Source organism: Hemitrygon akajei, chromosome 4, assembly GCF_048418815.1.
Source record: "Hemitrygon akajei chromosome 4, sHemAka1.3, whole genome shotgun sequence".
Taxonomy (NCBI): Eukaryota; Metazoa; Chordata; class Chondrichthyes; order Myliobatiformes; family Dasyatidae; genus Hemitrygon; species Hemitrygon akajei.
In genome coordinates this window covers 130,650,314-130,671,397 of record NC_133127.1, presented here as the reverse complement: position 1 = coordinate 130,671,397, position 21,084 = coordinate 130,650,314, and the positions used below count along the sequence as shown (strand labels likewise).

Sequence of the window (21,084 nt, the reverse complement as noted above, 5' to 3'; positions counted from 1 at the left end):
TAAAATGTTATTTGAATTTTTTGGTTAGAACTATATGGCTTTCAAGGTTCCGTAATGTAAAGCTTTAAGATGATTAAGGCCCAACTTAAGTAATGATTTTCAACATTTTTCACACAACAAGAGAAGTTATATTGCCCATGAATCTGAGCAATTCCAACAATGTCTGTTGCCTAGTAGCAAATGAGTGAAAAAACAAAACTTCTCTCAACCCATACCTTCCCTCCCAAATCTCTGGTCCTCACTCATTCCCTGGCCCTCACTTGTGAACCATGACAGATTGCTGACAGAGTGCAGTAACTAGTTTTCTTGCAGTAAAATACAACTCAATGCAGTTTAAGCAATGTTGCCTTCCCACCTAAAATGAATACATCAATTAAAAAGGCATAAATTACTGCTACAAATAAAATGTTAACATTAATTTTCCACAATTTTGACGACTTGGCTCTAACACCAATACAATTATTTGAACTTCCTCCTGCAATTTAAGTAGAGGTTCAAATAGGATTTCAATTTTTGCAAAAGCTAAGAAAGTAATGTCTAAAGGGATGATGGGGTAAAAATTGAAATGCAAATTATAGAAGTTTTATGTGGGAGGGCCCTGAAAGACTTAAAGACTAATTAGCCAATGGAGAATACTGAAAGAAAACAAGGAAGTGCATTAACTGTTCTCAAACCACTAATCACATTTAACAATCAGGTTTTAAAACAAAAATCGATTTTATAGTGCACATAAAATGTTATGCTACAAGACAAAATTTCAAGTCAGTAACTGAAGAGATGTAATATAATAATGAGGCCATGCAACAGAAGTATTAAGATATTGAATGGCACTCACTTGTGACGATTAGTACTGTGGTGATGTTTTGAGAGGTCTTTCTCAGGCAGTGAAGCTGAAGATGATGAGGAGTGCGAACCCAAGTTTTTTCTCTGTTCTTTTGTTTTCTGCAGAACACGCTTATAGGAAAGTGTACAAAGCCAACATAGCAATTTCCCATCAACCTTTATAAAACAAAACAAATTGAAACCTTGGCAAAATGGGGTGAGAAAATAGTTTATCTGATATACACCTTGTCATTTTAGAAAAATGCAATCTCTGAATGTAAGAGTTTGCCATAACTTCAAACCACATTGCAAAACTTCCTGCTTTTAAATAAGAATTTTTGCAACCAATCTGTTTCAGCTAGATATGTAAACATATTTGTAACTTTAAGATGTTGTTACCTCTTTTTTTACATTGATACAATACTAATGAAATGTAAATTTTTCAAAACAAAAGTAAAATTTTCAGGAATGAGGGGAAAAACATGGATTTCAAGTCTTCGTGCATACGTATCAACCAAACAAATTATCTATTATTCATTTCCAAATATTCAACATTTTAAGTTTCTGAAAAACACCAAGTACTTGATATACTTTTCCTCCAGTTATTTAGCACTGCCTTCAAAAGTCAAGGCTAACCCAAGTGCCAATGGTACTAGAGCTAGCAATATAAATGCCAGACTCAGACTAACAATATCATACCAGGGGTTCAAATGTGAAAATAAAAGCCAATTCAATCTCAGGATTTACTAAATATCTGAATTATATTTTAAAATGAAGTACTGAGGTATAACATCTTTCAGGATAAATGAGCTTTTAAAGAAATAAACAGCTTTTCAATTCTTCCATTAATCTTCACATAAACAACAAAACAATTAAGTACAACTGGAACCAACTGTTAGATAGAATAGAAAAAAATTGCAAATCATCAGCTGCAAAAGGAGTATTTTATACCATGACAAACTCAATTATGATAGTTTTATCCATAGGATAATATTTACTCCATCCAATAGTTACAAAAACAAATGTGAGACAGCATTAAGTCATTTCAGGCTTACGATATATGTCATGCACATGCATTAGTGCTGTCACATACATACGGATGGAATGCTCAATTGAAGATAGAGTATTTCAGTTATAACAAATAATACGTAATACTTCAGTCTTAATTTTCTATCAATCCATTTATGCTAAAATGGTGTAATGTTTTCATTTAAACACAGGAATAGTAGATTAGTTATAATAAAATATTTTACTGAGTATTAAATTCTTACAGTTATATCTATGAATAAATAGCAAAATATTGTATCTGTGAAGTAGAGTACCAAAATTGTTGTTATACAGGAGTAGCAGCAAGAGCTCTAGACCACTGATCCAAAGACAAATTTCACTTGTGGGCAGACAGAATAAAAGAATCTGAAATTTTAAAACAAGTGCTTATCTCAGTAACTATTAGACTCTCAGACTGTTGTAAAAGCCCACCTAGTTCACAAAACTCCTTCAGGGAAGAAAATGTACCATCTTTTACCCAGTGGCCTATACCAGACTTAAAGCCTCTTCTGTTTAAGGGCAAATAGGATTGGAAATAAATGTGGTCATGGCCAAAGATGTCAACACCCTGTGAACTAATACAAAAATCATTCTTTGCAGTTTAAAACTAACTTTCTCATCTACAATTTTAAACAAACTTAAAATTTCTAAGTTAGATACTTCAAAGTTAAAATGTACAAAAATTAACTTTTGCTCACTTCCGTTACCTTTCGCCGACTCTCATCTTTTCGATCAAAGGCACACTGTTGTTTGCACTGCTCACAAGTCTGTGGAGGCCCATATTTCTTTTCTGAATTTGTACAACGCTGACACTTGGTGCCAATGAAGGCTGCTATGATGTTACAATATTGACAGGGTTTGGGCTGCAGGCATTAAAAATAAAATTATGACTTAAACAAAAAACACTGATAATGGGACAAAATCCTGTACTTCTTCAGTACTTTTAAAGATTTTGTATTGGTTATCTGGTAGCCATAGCATAAGAGATAAAGAAAGCAATCTCCCAATGTTCTAACATACATATTTCACACTGAGATACTTCTCAGATTCATATTGAGATTCACAAAAAAGACTTTCTTCCTTATCAGAGAATTAAAAAAATATTGTTTTAAAGAAGCAGACATGAAATTATTTTGCAAAATAATTGAAAGCAAGGACATCTAGTGCCTGATTATTTTCCTATAAACAAAAATAGTAAAATAACTTTGGAAAGTGCTAACTGAATAGGTATACATTCTAATTTAGAAAAGGTGAAAAAGAGGCATGCAAATGGCATAGGAGTTCAAATCAGCTCCAGCTGAATTAATTAGGCATTAAGTAATTTAAAGATACATCCCTAATGTGTCAAGATGTAGCATGTGTTATCTGGCATTGAAAGACTGTAAATGACTGCACATTACAAATAAGATCGGAAACCATGTCAGGTGTGGAAATTATGCTTTGCAGATGAGTATTATGCCTATAAGAGCCTAAGGCTACATCCACACTAGACCGGATAATTTTGAAAACGCCGGTTTCGCATAAAAATGATTGGCGTCCACACTATGCGTTTTTGGAGATATCTCTATCCACACTGAAACGGAGATTTTGGCGAATCTCCTACTGGGCATGCGCAGGACACATCTACCAAAAACAAGCGACATGTTTGGTGTCGAATCTCGCCATAAAAGTGCATGTTTCTGTAGTTACAGACTAGAAAAACTTAAAACAACAGGCAGCTGTTGGCTCTCATGCAGGAGAACTTAAAAGTTAAAAAAAACAAATACTGGAGCATACGGAGGCAACCGACAGGGAGTTCACGGGCAGATTGACCCAGCTGATGACAAACATTGAAAAACTGACTAACTCTGTTGCACTAATAAAACACCTTGTTAAATGTGTAAAACATGTCTGCATCAGTGTTATCTTGTATTTCTATACAATGTTACATTAGGCTGTTACACATCTATTGTCAAAGAAGAGCTTGCATAAATAGGTAAACCACCTTCATTCGAGCAAGGACAGAAAACTGCAGAGTGAGTATACTTATTTATTCAGTAAGTTATGGGTCAAGTATTTGGTGAGTACATTTCTAACTCTTCTGGCTTCAGTCTCGTTGCCGTCTGTTCTGTAATTGTTAGGTTGCGTTCAAGAAAACAATGAAATAGCGTGCTGCTGTCTGATAGCATTTTCAGAAGTCTCCGGTTACCCCTTCCACATTGATCTGCCCGAGCAGCGTTTTCAAAAATACCCACCCTGGAAAGAGTTTCTGAAAAGCTCCGGTTTCGGGGGACGAAAACGCCGTTTTAGTGTGGACGGAGGGTAAAAACGAAGAGAAAAAGTTTTGGTTACAGATTTATCCGGTGTAGTGTGGACGTAGCCTAAGAAGGCTGGGAGGGAAAAGTAGAAACAGGTTTGTATTAAACAGTGTGTTCAAAGTAGAATAATCTAATAACTGGAGGCCTGGAAGTAATTTCAATATTTGGGGTAAATTATGTTTTTTAAAATCCATACTTAGTAATTTATATTCTTTTGGCATGGCTGTTTTATAAAATATGATACAGGTTTCCCCCACTATCTGAAGGTAGAGCGTTCTTGAGAAATGGTTCGTAAGCTGGAATGTCGTAAAGTGAAGAAGCAATTACCAATAAATAATATGGGAAAAATTTGTGAGTGTTCCCAGACCCAAAAAAAACCTACCAAATCATACCAAATAACACATAAAACCTAAAATAACACTAACATATAGTAAAAGCAGGAATGACATGATAAATACACAGCCTATATAAAGTAGAAATACTTTTCTGCAATCACTGCAGCACTGTCAAGAATAGCGAAAATCTGACACAAGCGCTCTCGGCAGAAGTACTCTCTCCAGTAACCTTTAAGCTATGAAGCTGTCATCTCCTCAAAAACAATCAAACCACCCACGACTACCTTTAAATTCCATTTCGCAAAAATATCTTCATTTTTTATCTTTAATTTTTACGGGAAAACTTTTTTCCCAATAAATTGCAGCTTCGTCAGTTAAACACTTGCTTATAAGAATAACCACCTTCTGTAAGTATTTTCTTCAGTTCTGCGGGGAACTTTTTGACAGCTTCAGTATCAGCCCAAGCACTCTCTACAGTAAACGTTAAACTGTGAAGTTGCCCTCACCTCAGAAACCGATCAAACCACCCATGACTACCTTTAAATTCCACTTTCGCAACACTTTCATCACCATTGTCGAGTGCTTTCTGTTTCAGCTTATTAAAAAGACTGACTGATTTCTCCTTAAGTATAAGATAACTTAACGGAACACCACACTTTATACACCCATCAATCCACTCAAGAAATAAGACTTACCTTTTTATCCATTATTGGATGCCAACTAAAAGAGACCACTTTGCTACAAGCAGAACCAACAGTAACATCGGCAGCTTTCAAGATTCTTTCCCTCTGCATGTAAATAGTGTGAATGGTGGATGCAGGCAAGTTCAACGCACAGATAATGTCCTTACTTCGTTGACCACAATCAATCGAAATGCTTCATTACGTCCGGTTTTGCGCTAAGTATAACACCCTTACGAGCTCTCTCAGGCGTTTCCAGTACCTCTGAACTCAACTTGTTAACGGATGCACAAAATGAATCGAGATAAAGCACAGATGCTCACAGACACGTGTTTAAGCTATGGCAGCTATAATGCAGTTCCCGGGGAGGAGCTTGGCTGCTCGGGGCACGCGCTGCCTTTTTTTGTAACAGTGAAAACACTCTTTGGCTAGCGAAAACAGATAACTAATGTAGGTCTTTTGTAACAGCGAGTTGACGTAAAGCGAACATTTGGAAAACGGGCGGGGGGGGGCCACCTGTATTTATCTGGGGGGTGGAGGAGAAATCAGCTTTTTCCAGTTTTAAAATTTTGTTCATTGTCTGCTCATGCTTAAGAATGGTCTAACAGGTTGACACTGGAAGGCACTCAGAAAAAGAGAGGAACAGAGGAAAAAATGAATTGTCAAAGAGAAAGATTTAAATGTCTGATGTATCAGTATAAGTGTACACATTGACATATAGCCAAATATCCTACTTTGTGTTGTACTATTTCTATGATTTTACATTTCCTAGTGAATAAGTTTGCTTTCGGTGTCACTTTACAGCCCCCTTCAGTTCAGAAGAAGATGAAAATGGCAAATAAAATCTCATAACATCCAGACCAGAGAACCACCATGTATCCAACAATAAACTATACAATATTTTGAATATTGATCAGAGTATTAATTTAAGCACTTGAAACAGAGACCTACAATCCTTTTCTAGAATGGACTAATGAAATTTGAAGTTGTTGACTGCGAGAACATCCTGTGCACAAAGTAACTGCACGTTTTTTTACATTATCAAAGGGATGGCAACTCAAGAGGTTCTTAGTTGAAAAGTACTCTTGAAAAGTTGAAAAGTGCCCTTTTTTTCTCTCTTCTGACAGATCAGATTGGAAGAGTTCTACAGGATGTCAGTATTATGGGGAATACATAATTCCTTACTTTACAGGAAAAGGTAGTCTGGGTTCCTTTAAACTACATGATTAATTTGTTAAGTAAAGTTAATATTTTGCGAAGAAGCTTCACCAATTTGAATTGATACATCATTATTCAGATTTCCATTCCAAAGTAAGCATTTTAAGTATTTTATTCCTATTAATAGAATGGTATTACCATACATGAACATGCTGCCTTAATTTACTAGTGAACAAGTGAGAATCCATCTCTTTTAGCTGTTTACCTGAGCTTTTGGCTTACTATCCTGAGGCATATGAAATAATTCAGAAACATCTAAAAGAGGTCTGACAGCTGTGCAGCAGAAGTTATCATGGACCAAGGAAATCATATTGGAAAACAGGTGGCCTCTGTTTTTTCGAACGTTCGCTTTACAACAGCTCGCCGTTACGAAAGACCTACATTAGTACAGGCAGTCCCCGGGTTACGTACAAGTTCCGTTCCTGAGTCCGTCTTTAAGTCGGATTTGTATGTAAGTAGGAACAAGTATATCCGGTATTATTTAGCGTCAGTAAGTTAAACGTTTGTCTTAGTATATAGTATACATTTTACCTTTCTATGCATATAAAACACTTAAGAAACGTATGTATTCCAATAATTAAACCACTATGTTGCTTAGTAATAATTGTAGCTTTCATCAGGGCAGGGCCTTTCACATGCTCCATTACTCTCACTTTAAAATTGTTCCGATCGTTGACCGACTGTAGCCTAATGATTTTCCAATGACCGATGGCGTTTCACCTCTTTCTAAATGCTTTATTATTTCCACTTTATTTTCAATCGCGATCACTCCCCATCAAAGGAACAGAAACACTGCAGGCGGCGGGTCCTGAGCTCCGCTGGGTCTTAAGGACCACCGCACTGAAACAGGCTAAATGGGACAAGTGGGGGCTGTGCTGGGTTTGGGTATTTGATCCTCGAAAATATTCCGTGTCAGAATTTAAACTGGAGGTGGCAGTGTTTTTTTTAAACGAGGTCAAATTGCGAGCTCAACATCTGGCACGGGAGTCACTGGATCGACATCAGCCCGGCACGAGAGCAGTCTCTCACTGGATCAAACTTGAGAACCTCCGTTCTCCAGCCTGGCACTGATCTCAGTGCGCCACCAGCCGACCGGAACGAGGGCGGGGGGTGGGGGGGGGTCAGGGTGAATCTTACTAAGAAAAATTTAAGCCAAATACAAAGTTAAACACTCAATACAGTGTCAACGGCAACAACTTAAAATGGCGGACGGCATTCTCCTTCCTCGGTTTGTAAATATGGGTTATCCGTAAGTCGGACGTTCGTAGCTCGGGGACTACCTGTACCTGTTTTCGCTAACCAAAGAGGATTTTCGCTTTTACGAAAAAAAGACGCCCGCTTTATATGTGTGATTACCCTGAGAAAGACTACCAAGACCGTGAAGCCTTGTGCGGGCAGTTGTGTGTGCATGCGTGTACGTGCCAATTTTTTCCCCTCCAAATCGATTTTGGCTCGCTGCCTTCCCGATTTTGATAAATGAAACTACACCGTACATACAATATTTCTACTTTATATAGGCTGTATATTTATATCATTCCTGCTTTTACTATATGTTATTGTTATTTTAGGTTTTATGTGTTATTTGGTATGATTTGGTAGGTTATTTTTTGGGTCTGGGAACGCTCAAATTTTTCCCATATAAATTAATGGTAATTGATTCTTCGCTTTACAACATTTCGGCTTACAAACGGTTTCATAGGAACGCTCTTCCTTCGAATAGCGGGGGAAACCTGTATTCAACTGTATAACATGGTCACCAGAGACTGTTGTTTCATTTTAGAACACAGTGAATATTGTTACCTCAGCGTTACTGAGACATAATGCAAAATATGACTATTACCATTGATAATATGCAATAATGTTTGCAAATCAAATTATACACCACTGAATTTCTCTGTCATAAAGACATTATTTTGCTTTCTTACAAGGAAATACTAGATCATATATAATCAATAGATATATACTATACAGACCATTTTGATAGTTGTTTTGTTGCAAGATACAATTAAAGTTTATAATTTAATTATATTATACCAAAAATACTTAAAATGAAATAAGAAAATATAAATGAATGTATCAAAAAGACATAAATATTATCTCAGGCAACTCAAATATATTTTTCTTTTAAATAAGACTAGTGGTAACAAAAGGTTATCTCTGGAAGTTAATAAGTGATGGTGGGTCAGTCACAAATAAACTTAGAAAACGATACATTTATATCATTATCATCATGCAATTTTCTTGTACATGGAAATGACTGAAAATAACCAGCAGCATGGTGAAGATCTGTTCTGTAGATGAAATGCCTCCAGGAATTCAATGATCAACAATGATAATTTTCAACAATAGTTTAAAATGAGGTAGAATTTTATTTTTCTTTCATGTGATTTTTTTCCCTGCTTTTTGATCAGCAGGTGAAAGCAGCCTATCAGTACTTCAGTAAACATCATGATTATGGAATGGAATTTTATCTACACCCTGCAGGGAAAACTACTTTATGATTGATTACCACAGGTGATTGAATTATAGAGCAAGATTAACGTGACAATTCTCACATAACCTGCTGATAGAACACGAGGGAAATGAAAACAGAGAAAAAACACAAAATTTAAAAAAACAGGCCAAAGTAATCAAAGAAAACCTGCTTAACCCATTCAAACTCAAAAATCAGATTTTTGAATATTACAAAATATTATTATTGAAATTTATAAACATAGGTTTTACCATTGATTGTGAAGTACTAATAACTTTATTAGTAACACAATTGACATGTTCTGCTTTATTATGATTTTGAAAATTCCAGTAACTGTGTTATCTAATAAAAAGTGCTGCATCAACTTACTGTTCCAAACTGCTTCACATTCTGTGCACATTTCTTGCATATTGTGTTGGTTTTGCTGCATAAAATAAGAAACCCGTAATTCAGAAATATTTACTATTTCAAAGATTATGGAACTAAATAAAAACACATCACCATCACTATACCTTTCTTGTTGGAATTCAGTTCTGCAATATGTGCACTTGACGACTGGATGTGCTATGCGACATTCCTGTTTTAAGGAGAAATAAGATAAGGTAATATAACCCATCATTTTTGAAACATTTTTTAAACAAAGCAGCTCATTATTAGAGATACTGTAAAATATCTCTGAAAATTTCGATATTAAAAGAAAAACATTAGATAGAACTGCTCATCAGGTTGGATAGGAACTAAAAGCCTACTGTATAATTCCCCCACTGATGAAAGGAGAAAGCATTTTATAATAGGGTCTATACTTAGCTTGTCACGTATACCTTATAGCTAGAGTTCGAAAAAATTATATTTTAAGCAGTAGATCACTTCAAGAATAGAATACAATGTGATATACAGCTTATTCCTGGCAACTCAAAAAGGTATTATTGTACAATATAAATATGAATTATTTAGAAGCAGAAAAAAACTAGCAAATTAATTGAAAAGAAAGTTTGAAATATTCAATTTTTAATTAAATAACCAAATTACAAACACAGTATATGCAAATTTGATGTGCACAGCAAGTACATACACCACAACTCCGATTCTCAAGCATTTTCAACAGAACTTTGGTGGTGCCCAGTAAATGATACAGTATTGCTAAAATTGGAAATTACTCCAGTTAATATTCTCACTTAAGACTTTCTTTTATAACAGTGCAAAAAATATTCAGAGAAATTAGTACTTTTGGGATTTAGGTGTGGGGGAGCAGAGATGGCTGCTAGGAATCTGGGGCCAAATACCCAACCATTGGTATTTCTGAACAACAGTAAGTTATGGGGGCATTGTGGAAGCAGGGGGCACAATTAAAGGAACAGTTAAATCAACTACTAATCAATATTGTATAAACAGATAATCCATTTTATGTATTTTCTTTACTATATAAAGCATGAGAATATTTAAGTTATTTCTGCAACTAGAAAATTGTGAAGTTAATGTCAGACACATACAACACAGCAAATGGTTTCAAATTACTTAACAAAGGTCCACAATCCCTTATCCGAAATCCTCGAGGCCAGTTGCATTTCGGAATTCAATTTTTCAGATTTCAGAATCCCTCCTTATTGGTTCCGGGACCCCCTGTGGATACCAAAAACCACGTATGCTCAAGTCCCTTATTTAACCTGTCTCAGTGTGGGTGGACTTTAGGACCCAGTGGAGCTCCAGACCCATACACATCCTCCTGTGTAGTTTACATAATCTCTAGATTACTTATAATACCTATTACAATGTAAATGCTATGTAAATAGTTGTTATATTGTATCATTTAGGGAATAATGACAAGAAAGAAATTATTTCCAACAAAAGCATTCAATAAAACAAAAATATATAGCTTCAAACGAACCGAATCAAACACATGGTAAATGACTTATTGGAATAAATGTAGAACGCCACTGTCACTATAAAACTTCAGTAATTTGTCTTTCTGTTTCTCTCAATCATATACAGTGGTAGTTCCAACACCATATTCTTTAGTAAGATGCCGCACCACGATCAAGCTTCTGCAATAACTCCACTTTCTGCATTATTGATGATAGATACTTCCTTCTCTTTTTCTCATTGTTACTAATAGGGGTATCTGCAGCTCTTTTTGACATTTTTACAGTGAAATTAAACACAAAGTCAACAGTGAACACAAAATACCTCATAGTTCCCACACCCCGCACTTCTCATTTCCACCTCCTATCCAAGATCCACAAACCTGCCTGTCCAGGTAGACCCATTGTCTCAGCTTGCTCCTGCCCCACCGAACTCATTTCTGCATACCTTGACACTGTTTCATCCCCCGTTGTTCAATCTCTTCTCACCTATGTTCGTGACACTTCTCACGCTTTGAATTTTTTCAATGATTTTAAGTTTCCTGGCCCCCACCGCCTTATTTTCACCATGGATGTCCAGTCCCTATATACCTCCATCCCCCACCAGGAAGGTCTCAAAGCTCTCCGCTTCTTTTTGGATTCCAGACCTAACCAATTCCCCTCTACCACCACTCTCCTCCGTCTAGCGGAATTAGTTCTTACTCTCAATAATTTCTCCTTTGGCTCCTCCCACTTCCTCCAAACCAAAGGTGTAGCCATGGACACCCGCATGGGTCCCAGTTATGCCTGCCTTTTTGTTGGCTTTGTGGAACAGTCCATGTTCCAACTCTATACGGGTATCCGTCCCCATCTTTTCCTTCGCTACATCAACGACTGCATTAGTGCTGCCTCCTGCATGCATGCTGAGCTCGTTGATTTCATTAATTTTGCCTCCAACTTTCACCCTGCCCTCAAATTTACCTGGTCCATTTCTGACAACTCTCTCCCCTTTCTTGGTCTTTCTGTCTCCATCTCTGGAGACAGCCTACTATAAGCCTACAGACTCTCACAGCTACCTGGACTATTCCTCCTCCCACCCTGTCTCTTGCAAAAATGCTATCCCCTTCTCACAATTCCTCTGCCTCCGCGCATCTGCTTTCAGGATGAGGCTTTTCATTCCAGGACAAAGGAAATGTCTTCCTTTTTTAAACAAAGGGGCTTCCCTTCTTCCACCATCAACTCTGCTCTCAAACGCATCTCTCTCATTTCCTGCACATCTGCCCGCCACCCCACTCGGGATAGGGTTCCCCTTGTCCTCACCTACCAACCCACCAGCCTCCGGGTCCAACGTATAATTCTCCGTAACTTCCGCCACCTCCACCAGGATCCCACTACCAAGCATGTCTTTCCCTCCCCCCCCCCTTTCTGCTTTCCGCAGGGATTGCTCCCTATGTGACTCCCTTGTCTATTCATCCCCCCCATCCCTTCCCACCAATCTCTCTCCTGGCACTTATCCTTGTAAGCGGAACAAGTGCTACACCTGCCCTTACACTTCCTCCCTCAGCACCATTCAGGGCTCCAGACAGTCCTTCCAGGTGAGGCGACACGTCACCTGTGAGTCGTCTGGTGTGGTATACTGTGTCCGGTGCTCCCGGTGTGGCCTTTTATATTTTGGTGAAACCCGATGCAGACTGGGAGACCGTTTCACTGAACACCTACGCTCTGTCCGCCAGAGAAAGCAGGATCTCCCAGTGGCCATACATTTTAATTCCACGTCCCATTCCCATTCTGATATGTCTATCCATGGCCTCCTCTACTGTCAAGATGAAGCCACACTCAGGTTGGAGGAACAACACCTTATATACTGGCTGGGTAGCCTCCAACCTGATGGCATGAACATTGACTTCTCTAACTTCCGTTAATGCCTCTCCTCCCCTTCTTACCCCATCCCTAACATATTTAGTTGTTTGTTTTTTTTCCTCTCTCTCTCTCTGCCCATCACTCTGCCTGTTCTCCATCTCCCTCTGGTGCTCCCCTACCCCTTTCTTTCTCCCTAGGCCTCCTGTCCAATTATCCTTTCCCTTCTCCAGCTCTGTATCCCTTTTGCCAATCACCTTTCCGGCTCTCAGCTTCACCCCACCCCCTCCGGTCTTCTCCTATCATTTCGCACTTTCCCCTCCCCCTGCTACCTTCAAATCTCTTACTATCTTTCCTTTCAGTTAGTCCTGATGAAGGGTCTCGGCCCGAAACGTCGACAGTGCTTCTCCTTATAGATGCTGCCTTGCCTGCTGTGTTCCACCAGCATTTTGTGTGTGTTGAGTGAACACAAAATATCAGCGAACAGCAAATGCACGTGTAACCAGTACGAGCGCTGAGCCACAACTGACGTCTGGCGGCCTCTGCTAGCGCCAGATGTCAGCTGTTGGCAAAAAAAACTTTGGTTTTCGGACCTTTTTGAATTTCAGAATTTTGGATAAGGGATTGTGGACCTGTACATCAATTCTTGGTTACATTTGTGATGTTAAACTGATAATCAGAAGTATGAAAATACAAATTTAGAATACATGACTTGATTATTCAATGAATCAAGCAAATTTCTACAAAATATTGGTATCTGAAAATTTTAATGAAGATGTTAGGCACTCTGGAGAATTGTATTCTGTAAATTATTGGTTCTTCAGGATTGCTCTTCACATTAATTTGTAAACATATACACACTACCCATCACCTGCCTATATTATGATACAGTATTTTAAATTAAGTTTTGCTTTGAATTTCCATTTTAGTAATGTATGTTAGATAGAATAGATATGATTATTTCCCACTACAATCTGTACTACCTATAATGTTTGATAACATCTAGATGGTATTTATTTCTCTAATAGTCATGCCACAGCTCATTGATCTACTTGCACTGAACTTTCTCTGTAAATTTAATATTTTATTCTGCAAAATGTTATTGTTTTGCCCTGTTCTACCTCCATGCACTGTTGTAATGAACTGATCTGTATGAAGAGTATGTTTTCCACTGTATCTCAGTATGTGTGACAACAATTAACCCATTTAGTAGTGGAGTAAACAGGCGTTCCTATGATATTTTAGCTGAGATGATCACTGGAATCACCAAGGCATTAAAAGCTTAAGTACAAAATGCTGGTAAATCCGGACTCGATAATGGGCATGGACAGTGGGCTGGAGGGCTTGCTTTGGTATTGTACGTCTATGACAAAGACAATTCTGGCTGTTTGTTGGCAACTACCTTTAAAAATCTAATAAGCTTATTTTTAAAAGAGTAAGTCAGGCAAAAGTAGATTTAGTGCAAGTGCACCATTAATAGATTGAAGCTTCTTGATGCCACCAAATCTCTGTTACAGGAATCTGAAGCAGAAAAGAAACGGCAGATTCATTCAATAAATTAATTTTAACTTGACAGTAATAGATCAGGTAAAATTAACTCTTTACTGCCCTGGACTAGGAGGAGCAAATCCTACAGAAAGCAGATGGGATTGCTTGCTGGCTCAGGAACCCACAAGCATAAAGCTTGAAGAGCTCATGGTCATAGGATAAGGCTCGGGCACAATTAAAAGTATTTGCTAGAATGTCTGTATGTACTCTATTGTGAAACATTACAAATCTTCATCAGTGAAATACTTCCAGTTATAATCTTGGGCCTAGATTTACTTTTTAAGAGACATCCATTACAAGGATCTTTATTGAACAAATAAAAATACTTCCTGCCTTTGAATTTTTTCTGTGAAGATAATTTGAAAAGAGTATATAGCTTTTTGGGAAGGATATAGAACTAGGAAGATGATAGAAAGAATTAGCATGCCAGGCAATGACTATGTTAAGAGAAAACGAGTTAATGTTTCAATATGGACTCCTTTCATCACCCAAATAACTTTACCAACAGCTTTATCACCATAAGGTTACTATCGATGCAATGCTCCTCAGACAGGATGAAGAGGTCAATACTCCCCAATGCCATTAGGCTTTACAATTCAACCGCCAGGACTTAAGAACTTTTTAAAAGCTATTATTAATGCTTTTTGAGATAGTGATTTAGATGCATATCATATTTTTACTGAGTTAAGTATTGTATGTAATTAGTTTTGCTACAACAAGTGTATGGGACATTGGAAAAAAAGTTGAATTTCCCCATGGGGATGAATAAAGTATCTATCTATCTATAAGCTGATCCTACTCCAAATAAAATAATTTGCTTTGTTTTCTCTTCTACCTTTTTTGATAAGGGCATGGGCCTGAAATGTTAACTATTTCTCTTTCTACAGATGCTGCCTTGCATAATGAATATTTCTAGCTTTTTTTCTATTTTTTTATTGGAGATTTATAGCATCAGCATTTTTTTTTGCTTTGTAACTTTGGGAATTGAGAGTAAATTTTTAAAGTGGAAACACTTGCTAAAATCCTGGGACTTGTTCCAGAAGAGTTTGCACAGGTACAATGGCCCAAATAGTCCTACCATGCTATAAAACTTTATGAAAGCTATGTCTACTACCATTTTGGATGGGTTTAAAAGCAGTTCCAAGTTATACAGAAACAAAAATTAATATAGATATTTACAAAGATTGAATGCTAAATCATAGTTTCCCCATAACTATTCGCCAGTTTCAGTTCAAGTCAGAAACATCAATCCCTGACCAAGGTGAAGAAATTAACAGTAGATGAGTATTCTGCGAGTCTTGAAGTTACTTTAAAAATCAGTCTTTGAACAGATAATGTTGAACAAGTGTAGCTGCTTTTGGAACATTTTCTACAGAATAAATAAACAAGCAATTCAATAGATATCTATTTGAAAATGTATAACAGAAACAACTGTATAGGCTAATTCAGCTCCTCCTGACTGCTCTATTGTTCAAATATAATCATGAACTGCCTTATAGTTCAGTGACCTGGGTTCAAACCTGACCCATGATGCTGTATATGGATAGTTTGGAAAGACCCTCTGGTAGCTGTGCAGGGATGTTATTCTGACTGGAGGTGTGTAACCAGTGGTGTACTGCAAGGATCAATGCTTGGACTTCTGTTGTTTCTGATAATAGCTAAAAATCTAGGTGGGCTGATTAGCAAGTTTCCAGATGACATAAAAGTTCATTTGATAGAGTTGTGGATAGTGAGGTTAGTTGTCAAAAGATTCAAAAGGATATGGACTAGTTGGAAATAAAGATAGAGAAATGGCAGATAGTTTCATCTGGGCAAGTGGGAGATGTTGCACACTGTAAGAGGAAAGTATGTAGTAAATGGCACTACTCTTTAAGACACAAGAGACTGCAGATGATGAAATCTGGATCACAATCTGCTGAAGGAACTCAGTGGGTTGAGCAGCATCCATTCATGGAGTGGGGGCAGAGTTTCTAAACATTTTGGGATGAAATACTGCATCAGGACAGCATCACGAAAAACGGTGCACCTGAACAAGGTCTTGAAGTGCACTCATAACTCCCTGAAAGAGGCAATGCAAGTAGATAAGATGATGGGGGAAAAAAAAGTCAGGGTATTGAGGCTCATAGTCTGGAGGCCACATTGCATCTGTATGAAACCACATTTGGAGTAGTGTGCACAGATGTGGTTGCTACACGGCAGGAAAGATCTGGAGAAGGTGCAGATGAGGTTAATTGTGAATTTGCCCAAATGGACATTAGCTATGAGGTTATACAAACTTGGACTGCATTTGGTGACACATCAGAGGCTGAGGGGTGACCTGATAAAAGTTTCTAAAATTGTAAGAGGCAAAGATTGGGTAGATAGCCTGAGTATTTTCTGATGCCAAACTTTTGAGGACATAGCTTTAAGATGACAAGGGGAAAGATTCTTTTTCTTAAACTTACAAAACAAGATTTTTTAATAGAATGGTATGTGCCTGCACGTACTGCAGGGGAAGGTGGAAGGTGGTGAATGTGGATACCACAGTAATGTTTAAGAAGCATGCCAGGCCATGAATGGAGAGGTAGACCATGAACAGACAAATGTGCAGTTTAAATTGGCATCATAGTCTGCAAAGCAACTGAGCGCCAAAGGGCATATTCCTGTGCAGTACTGTTCTATCTACGTACGTTCTCATAATAACCTTGTGGACTTCCGTCTTACGTTTCACTTTCATCCCATAAAAAATACAGATTGGTAGGTTAATTAGCCACTACAAATTGCCTAAGTGTAGAATCTGGGAAGCGGTGATGTGTGTGAAAAACAGGATGAAAAGAATAAGATGGGATGATCCTGTGAGCTGATCTACAAAACTCATTGGGCTGGAACAGCTTCCTGTGCCGTAAGGAGAAAGAGGGAAAATGCCTTGGACCGCTTTCCTGTCCTATCCCTATGTTCTTTGTTCACCCTAACGCAGTGAGTGTGTCTGTGTGTATGAGAGAGGGACGGAGAGGGGGGGGGGGGAGGGAGGAGGGAGGGGGGGGGAAGAGAGAGAGAGAGAGAGAGAGAGAGAAAGTGTGTTCATGTTCGAATACAGCGGTTGAATAAGTAAAGCTGTGTTTAAATTCAAAGCTCAACCAAACCTCCACTCTACTGTTTACAAGTAAACATGCGCTATGGAAAAAAAAACTGCTGTTTTGAAAGTTTAACTGCGAGCGGTGGTACACAACAGACCGGGTACCTGGGTGGTGCCATACCAGGGAAGCCGCTGACAAGGAAGGAACACAGACTTAGGCGGCGACTCCGAAAGCAAAGGCCTTAATCGGATTTCAGCGCCGATTAATCTCGGCCGAAATCACATAGACAGCGCAGTAACCTCGAGGAAGGGCTGATGATGACTACGAACCTTACACAGCTGCTGGCCCTGAGACAGGTCTTCGAACGGATACCGCTGGTGGCATTTGGTGCAGGCGTAAAGCGCGGCCATTATTTCAAATACCAATCAATAGCCGCAACCACCCGCCGTCAAATTTCAACACCTCAACCGGTTTCTTCACGCATAGGGTAGATGAAAAAAAATCTTCCCTTTAAAAAAATCAAAGGGGCAATCAACCAAATAAAGAATAATAGAACGAATCTGACCTCCCGGCGTCACACCACACGAACCGGCGACATCAGAACCGGACGTTGGTGAACGCAACATGACCTTTGAGCCAATAGGAAGACTCCATACGGCGAAGTGCCCCGAACGCTCAGACAGCTCCATCCAGTCAGATCGCAGCTTCCTACAAGCGCGGCCACCGATGTAAACTGACGGTTGGAAGCCTAGGCGCGCGAGGGGTTGTACGGCCGGTGCGGCGCAACCAAACTTGGGCAGTTTGAAAAGCTCGAGACACAGGTCCGAAAAAAAACACGATCGTATTTCTGTAAATTCGCGTCACACCCACATTAGTTAGCTCGCACAACAATTTTTCAAAAACAATGTGTTTTAATGAACAAGAATAGCAATAGAAAAGGAAACGTTCGGATTCACCGCGATCGGCGGGTCAAGCTTATTGGGTAACACCCCAGGCGCGCCCGCGCGGTGACTTTGCCCACTTCGCCCGAGCGCGTTCACGGCGCCGCGCGCACGCCACTGTCGTGCGGCTTTTCCGGTTGGGCGTGCATGCGCGCGGCTGGGTGGGCGACCTTCCGCGACCCCCGGGCTGAAGTTGCCAGCGGAAGCACCCGGACATGGCAGCTGTGCACAGGAACCGGCAGGTGAGGTCCTCCTCCAGTGTAAATGGGGTTGCAAACTAGTTCAGTGACACCCGCTGCGTGTATGTCCTCTTCTGCTGGCTCCCTGCCTTTTTTTTATAATGCCACGGACCCCTACCATTTAGCGAGGGGTCTGTGAACCCCAGGGTGGAATAACGACATATACTCTGCCTTCACAGACGCCGCCTGACCCGCTGGATTCCTCCAGCGCTCTACTGACCATTTTGCCTTTCCTCTGACAGGAGCTCAGAATTAGGAACAGGAGATGGGAACTCCCTACACAGGGAGAATTATATTGCTGTTAATCGGATATTCGTCCTAATTTTCAGTTGCAATATCCTGTTAAGGTAGTGAGAACCTCCTTGGTTCAAAACCAGAATATAAAATCTCTTTGAATTACATATTTGTTTGTATATCGATAATTCCTTATATTTGTACTTTTAACTATTCACATTACCTTACCTTGGGCTGCCCCTGCATCTGTTGATCTGCTACTGAAGTCATTAGTTTTTACTGTTTTTAAACTACCTTTGGCAAGTTTAAACTTTGGCTTCTTTAAGCTTGAGAGAATACAAAACGCCAATTGTGTCCTGGCACATGCCCCTTCTTAAAAGTATTTTTAATGAAAATCAATCTCGTTTCCAAAGCATAGTAGTCATAAAGTGGATTGGTAAATTAGAAGCCAAGACATGATTTCAAATCCTCCTGTGGCTGTTGTGAAATATGGTTAATGTAGAAAAGTAAATGTGAAAATATTTCTGGTCAGTAATGCCTTTGGGATAAATTTTCTACTTAATAGTGTCTGTTGTTTATTCAGAGTGAGAAGCCCACTCCTTGATATATGAAAGTTCTTAAATCTCATCCGAATGATGTTTCTGTGTAGTGGCATTGCACAGATCTAGAGATTTCCAAGTAAATCTGCTTGCATGCTTTGGTTAATGAGAAAATCTGCAGTGCTTATCCAATCCTTCTCCGGGTCTTCTGGTGTAATTGATTAACTTCTGCAAACCACTAATTTCAAGGACAAATAAGAATAGGCTGGTCTTCCCAGTGATACTCAGATTTCACAATCAAATTGAGATAAACCACTGAAATTTCATTTGGTGCCCAGAGTGGCAAGAAGCCTGAAGCAAATTGCTGGACACATCATTTTTGCGCTCCAGGACACAGAATTGTGGAAAGCAGTCAGTCTGATATATTCCTTGAAAGCTTACAGTCTGAAGCTACGTCAGAACTGGCAGCAGCACGTGGAGATATTTGAATGCCCATCTTGGACTGGGTATATAGATATTGACTGAAGAAAAGAAAGCAAATTAATGAACCGGCCATTTGCTTTCAATGAACAGTCCATTTAATAGTCCTTCCAGTTAAGGTGGCGCTACCAAATGTGTGCGACAGCTTTCTGATAGTCAAAAAGCTGAGAAGTCTAACTAAAAATAACTAGGATACATTTTTTGAGGTAAATTGTGTTAAATTATCGCTGAAAACATTGAAGGGGTGAGGGAAGTTCGGAGGATGAGATGAGATGGTGTGTTCCAGGGTCTTTGCAGATGAAGTTCTGATGCCCGTACAGCTGGCTTGGGAGTGTGTTGGATCAGTCTGGGTGGAGAGAGAAGTTAGGGCCCAGGCAGAGGAGACTAGTGCCAGTACAACTGGGTGTGAGGTTGGATTGCTGTGGGCACTGAGCTGATTTGAAGAGTTTTTGAGAGTTGCTTCAGGCTGGGCAGCGAAATCTGGACCCGGAGTGAGTCACTGGACGATGTGATCTAGGCCAAGTAAACACAAAGTACACTGCAGATACTGTGGTTAAATCAACACGTACAAACAAGCTGGATGAACTCAGCAGGTCAGGCAGCATCCGTTGAAACAAGCAGTCAATGGATGCTGCCCGACCTGCTGAGTTCATCCAGATTGTTTGTACTTGTGGTCTAGGCCAAGAGCCTTTCGCAGTAACAGTGCCTGGGTCCTAGTGTGTGGTACGATTTGCTGCTTAGACAATTTAAACGCTGGCCCAGATTGGATGCCAGCCGATTTTTGCTGCTGTCCATAATCTTCACTCTCTCCAGGGTGCCGAAGCGGAAGCATTTTGCTGTTCTGTTGTTGGGTTTATTTAATTGCCAGCTAAAATAGACGGTAAAGACAGGGTGTTGGTCAGGATGAGAGTTGATTTTGCGTGTTCTCCAAGATGGTCATTGTCAGAAACGAGCCACGCTCCCGAATAATGGCTTCAAGACAAATTCAAGGAAACAAAGTTTATTAACAGTTCTGCAGAGCTGGTTCCCTTCAGAGAAGGGAACCCTGAACTTTACAGGGCAGCAGGTTTTATCCTTCTTCCTTACCACCCCTCCTCCCTGACCCGGGAGGTACACAGTGTTTTCCCATTCCATATTTGGAGTTGTTTTTTTACACGTTTCTGTAAAACAATAGTCCATATCTCAGGACTTCAGTGATTCCACAAACAGTTAATTTTGTCAAGGCTTCTGCATTCATAATTAGATCACACTTGCTTACAGACTTTAACCCAGACATAATTAAATCACAGTTGTCCCTAGACATAATTAAATCACATTTGTCCTTTGACTTTAACCCGGACCTGTCAGAAACGCACATCTTAATTTTGAATCTTACAATACCACCCTTTTTCTTTTTAAGATGTGTGTTTCAGCTAGCATTTCTCTCACTCCCAGGGGGCCCACTTTCTTCTTTAATAGCATAAGTTTTAGCTCGTTTGTC

The 21,084-nt window shown here is 39.2% G+C and overlaps 2 protein-coding genes across 4 annotated transcripts in view; one reads left to right on the top strand and one right to left on the bottom strand.

Annotated features, from left to right (window-relative positions):
* The window catches only part of fam76b (family with sequence similarity 76 member B), a 38,077-nt gene extending 20,265 nt beyond the window's left edge, over window positions 1–17,812 (bottom strand). Inside the window, exons 1-5 of one of the 2 annotated variants that reach the window (XM_073043310.1) lie at window positions 17,501–17,812; window positions 9,385–9,449; window positions 9,242–9,296; window positions 2,568–2,732; window positions 836–999 (exon numbers count right to left, since the gene is read on the bottom strand). In XM_073043310.1, the coding sequence (XP_072899411.1) occupies window positions 836–999; window positions 2,568–2,732; window positions 9,242–9,296; window positions 9,385–9,449; window positions 17,501–17,581 (530 nt within the window). In that variant the 5' untranslated portion in view covers window positions 17,582–17,812. The remainder of the gene's footprint in view (window positions 1–835; window positions 1,000–2,567; window positions 2,733–9,241; window positions 9,297–9,384; window positions 9,450–17,500) is intronic. The other variant, XM_073043311.1, reaches the window with a different exon arrangement.
* A 43-nt stretch (window positions 17,813–17,855) lies between these two features.
* The window catches only part of LOC140726649 (centrosomal protein of 57 kDa-like), a 39,547-nt gene continuing 36,318 nt past the window's right edge, over window positions 17,856–21,084 (top strand). The window contains exon 1 of one of the 2 annotated variants that reach the window (XM_073043307.1): window positions 17,856–17,992. Coding sequence is in view for 1 of the 2 variants with exons in the window: in XM_073043306.1 (XP_072899407.1) it covers window positions 18,328–18,354 (27 nt within the window). In the remaining variant the exon portion in view is untranslated. Of the gene's footprint in view, window positions 17,993–18,048; window positions 18,355–21,084 lie in introns of those variants that run through there. The other variant, XM_073043306.1, reaches the window with a different exon arrangement.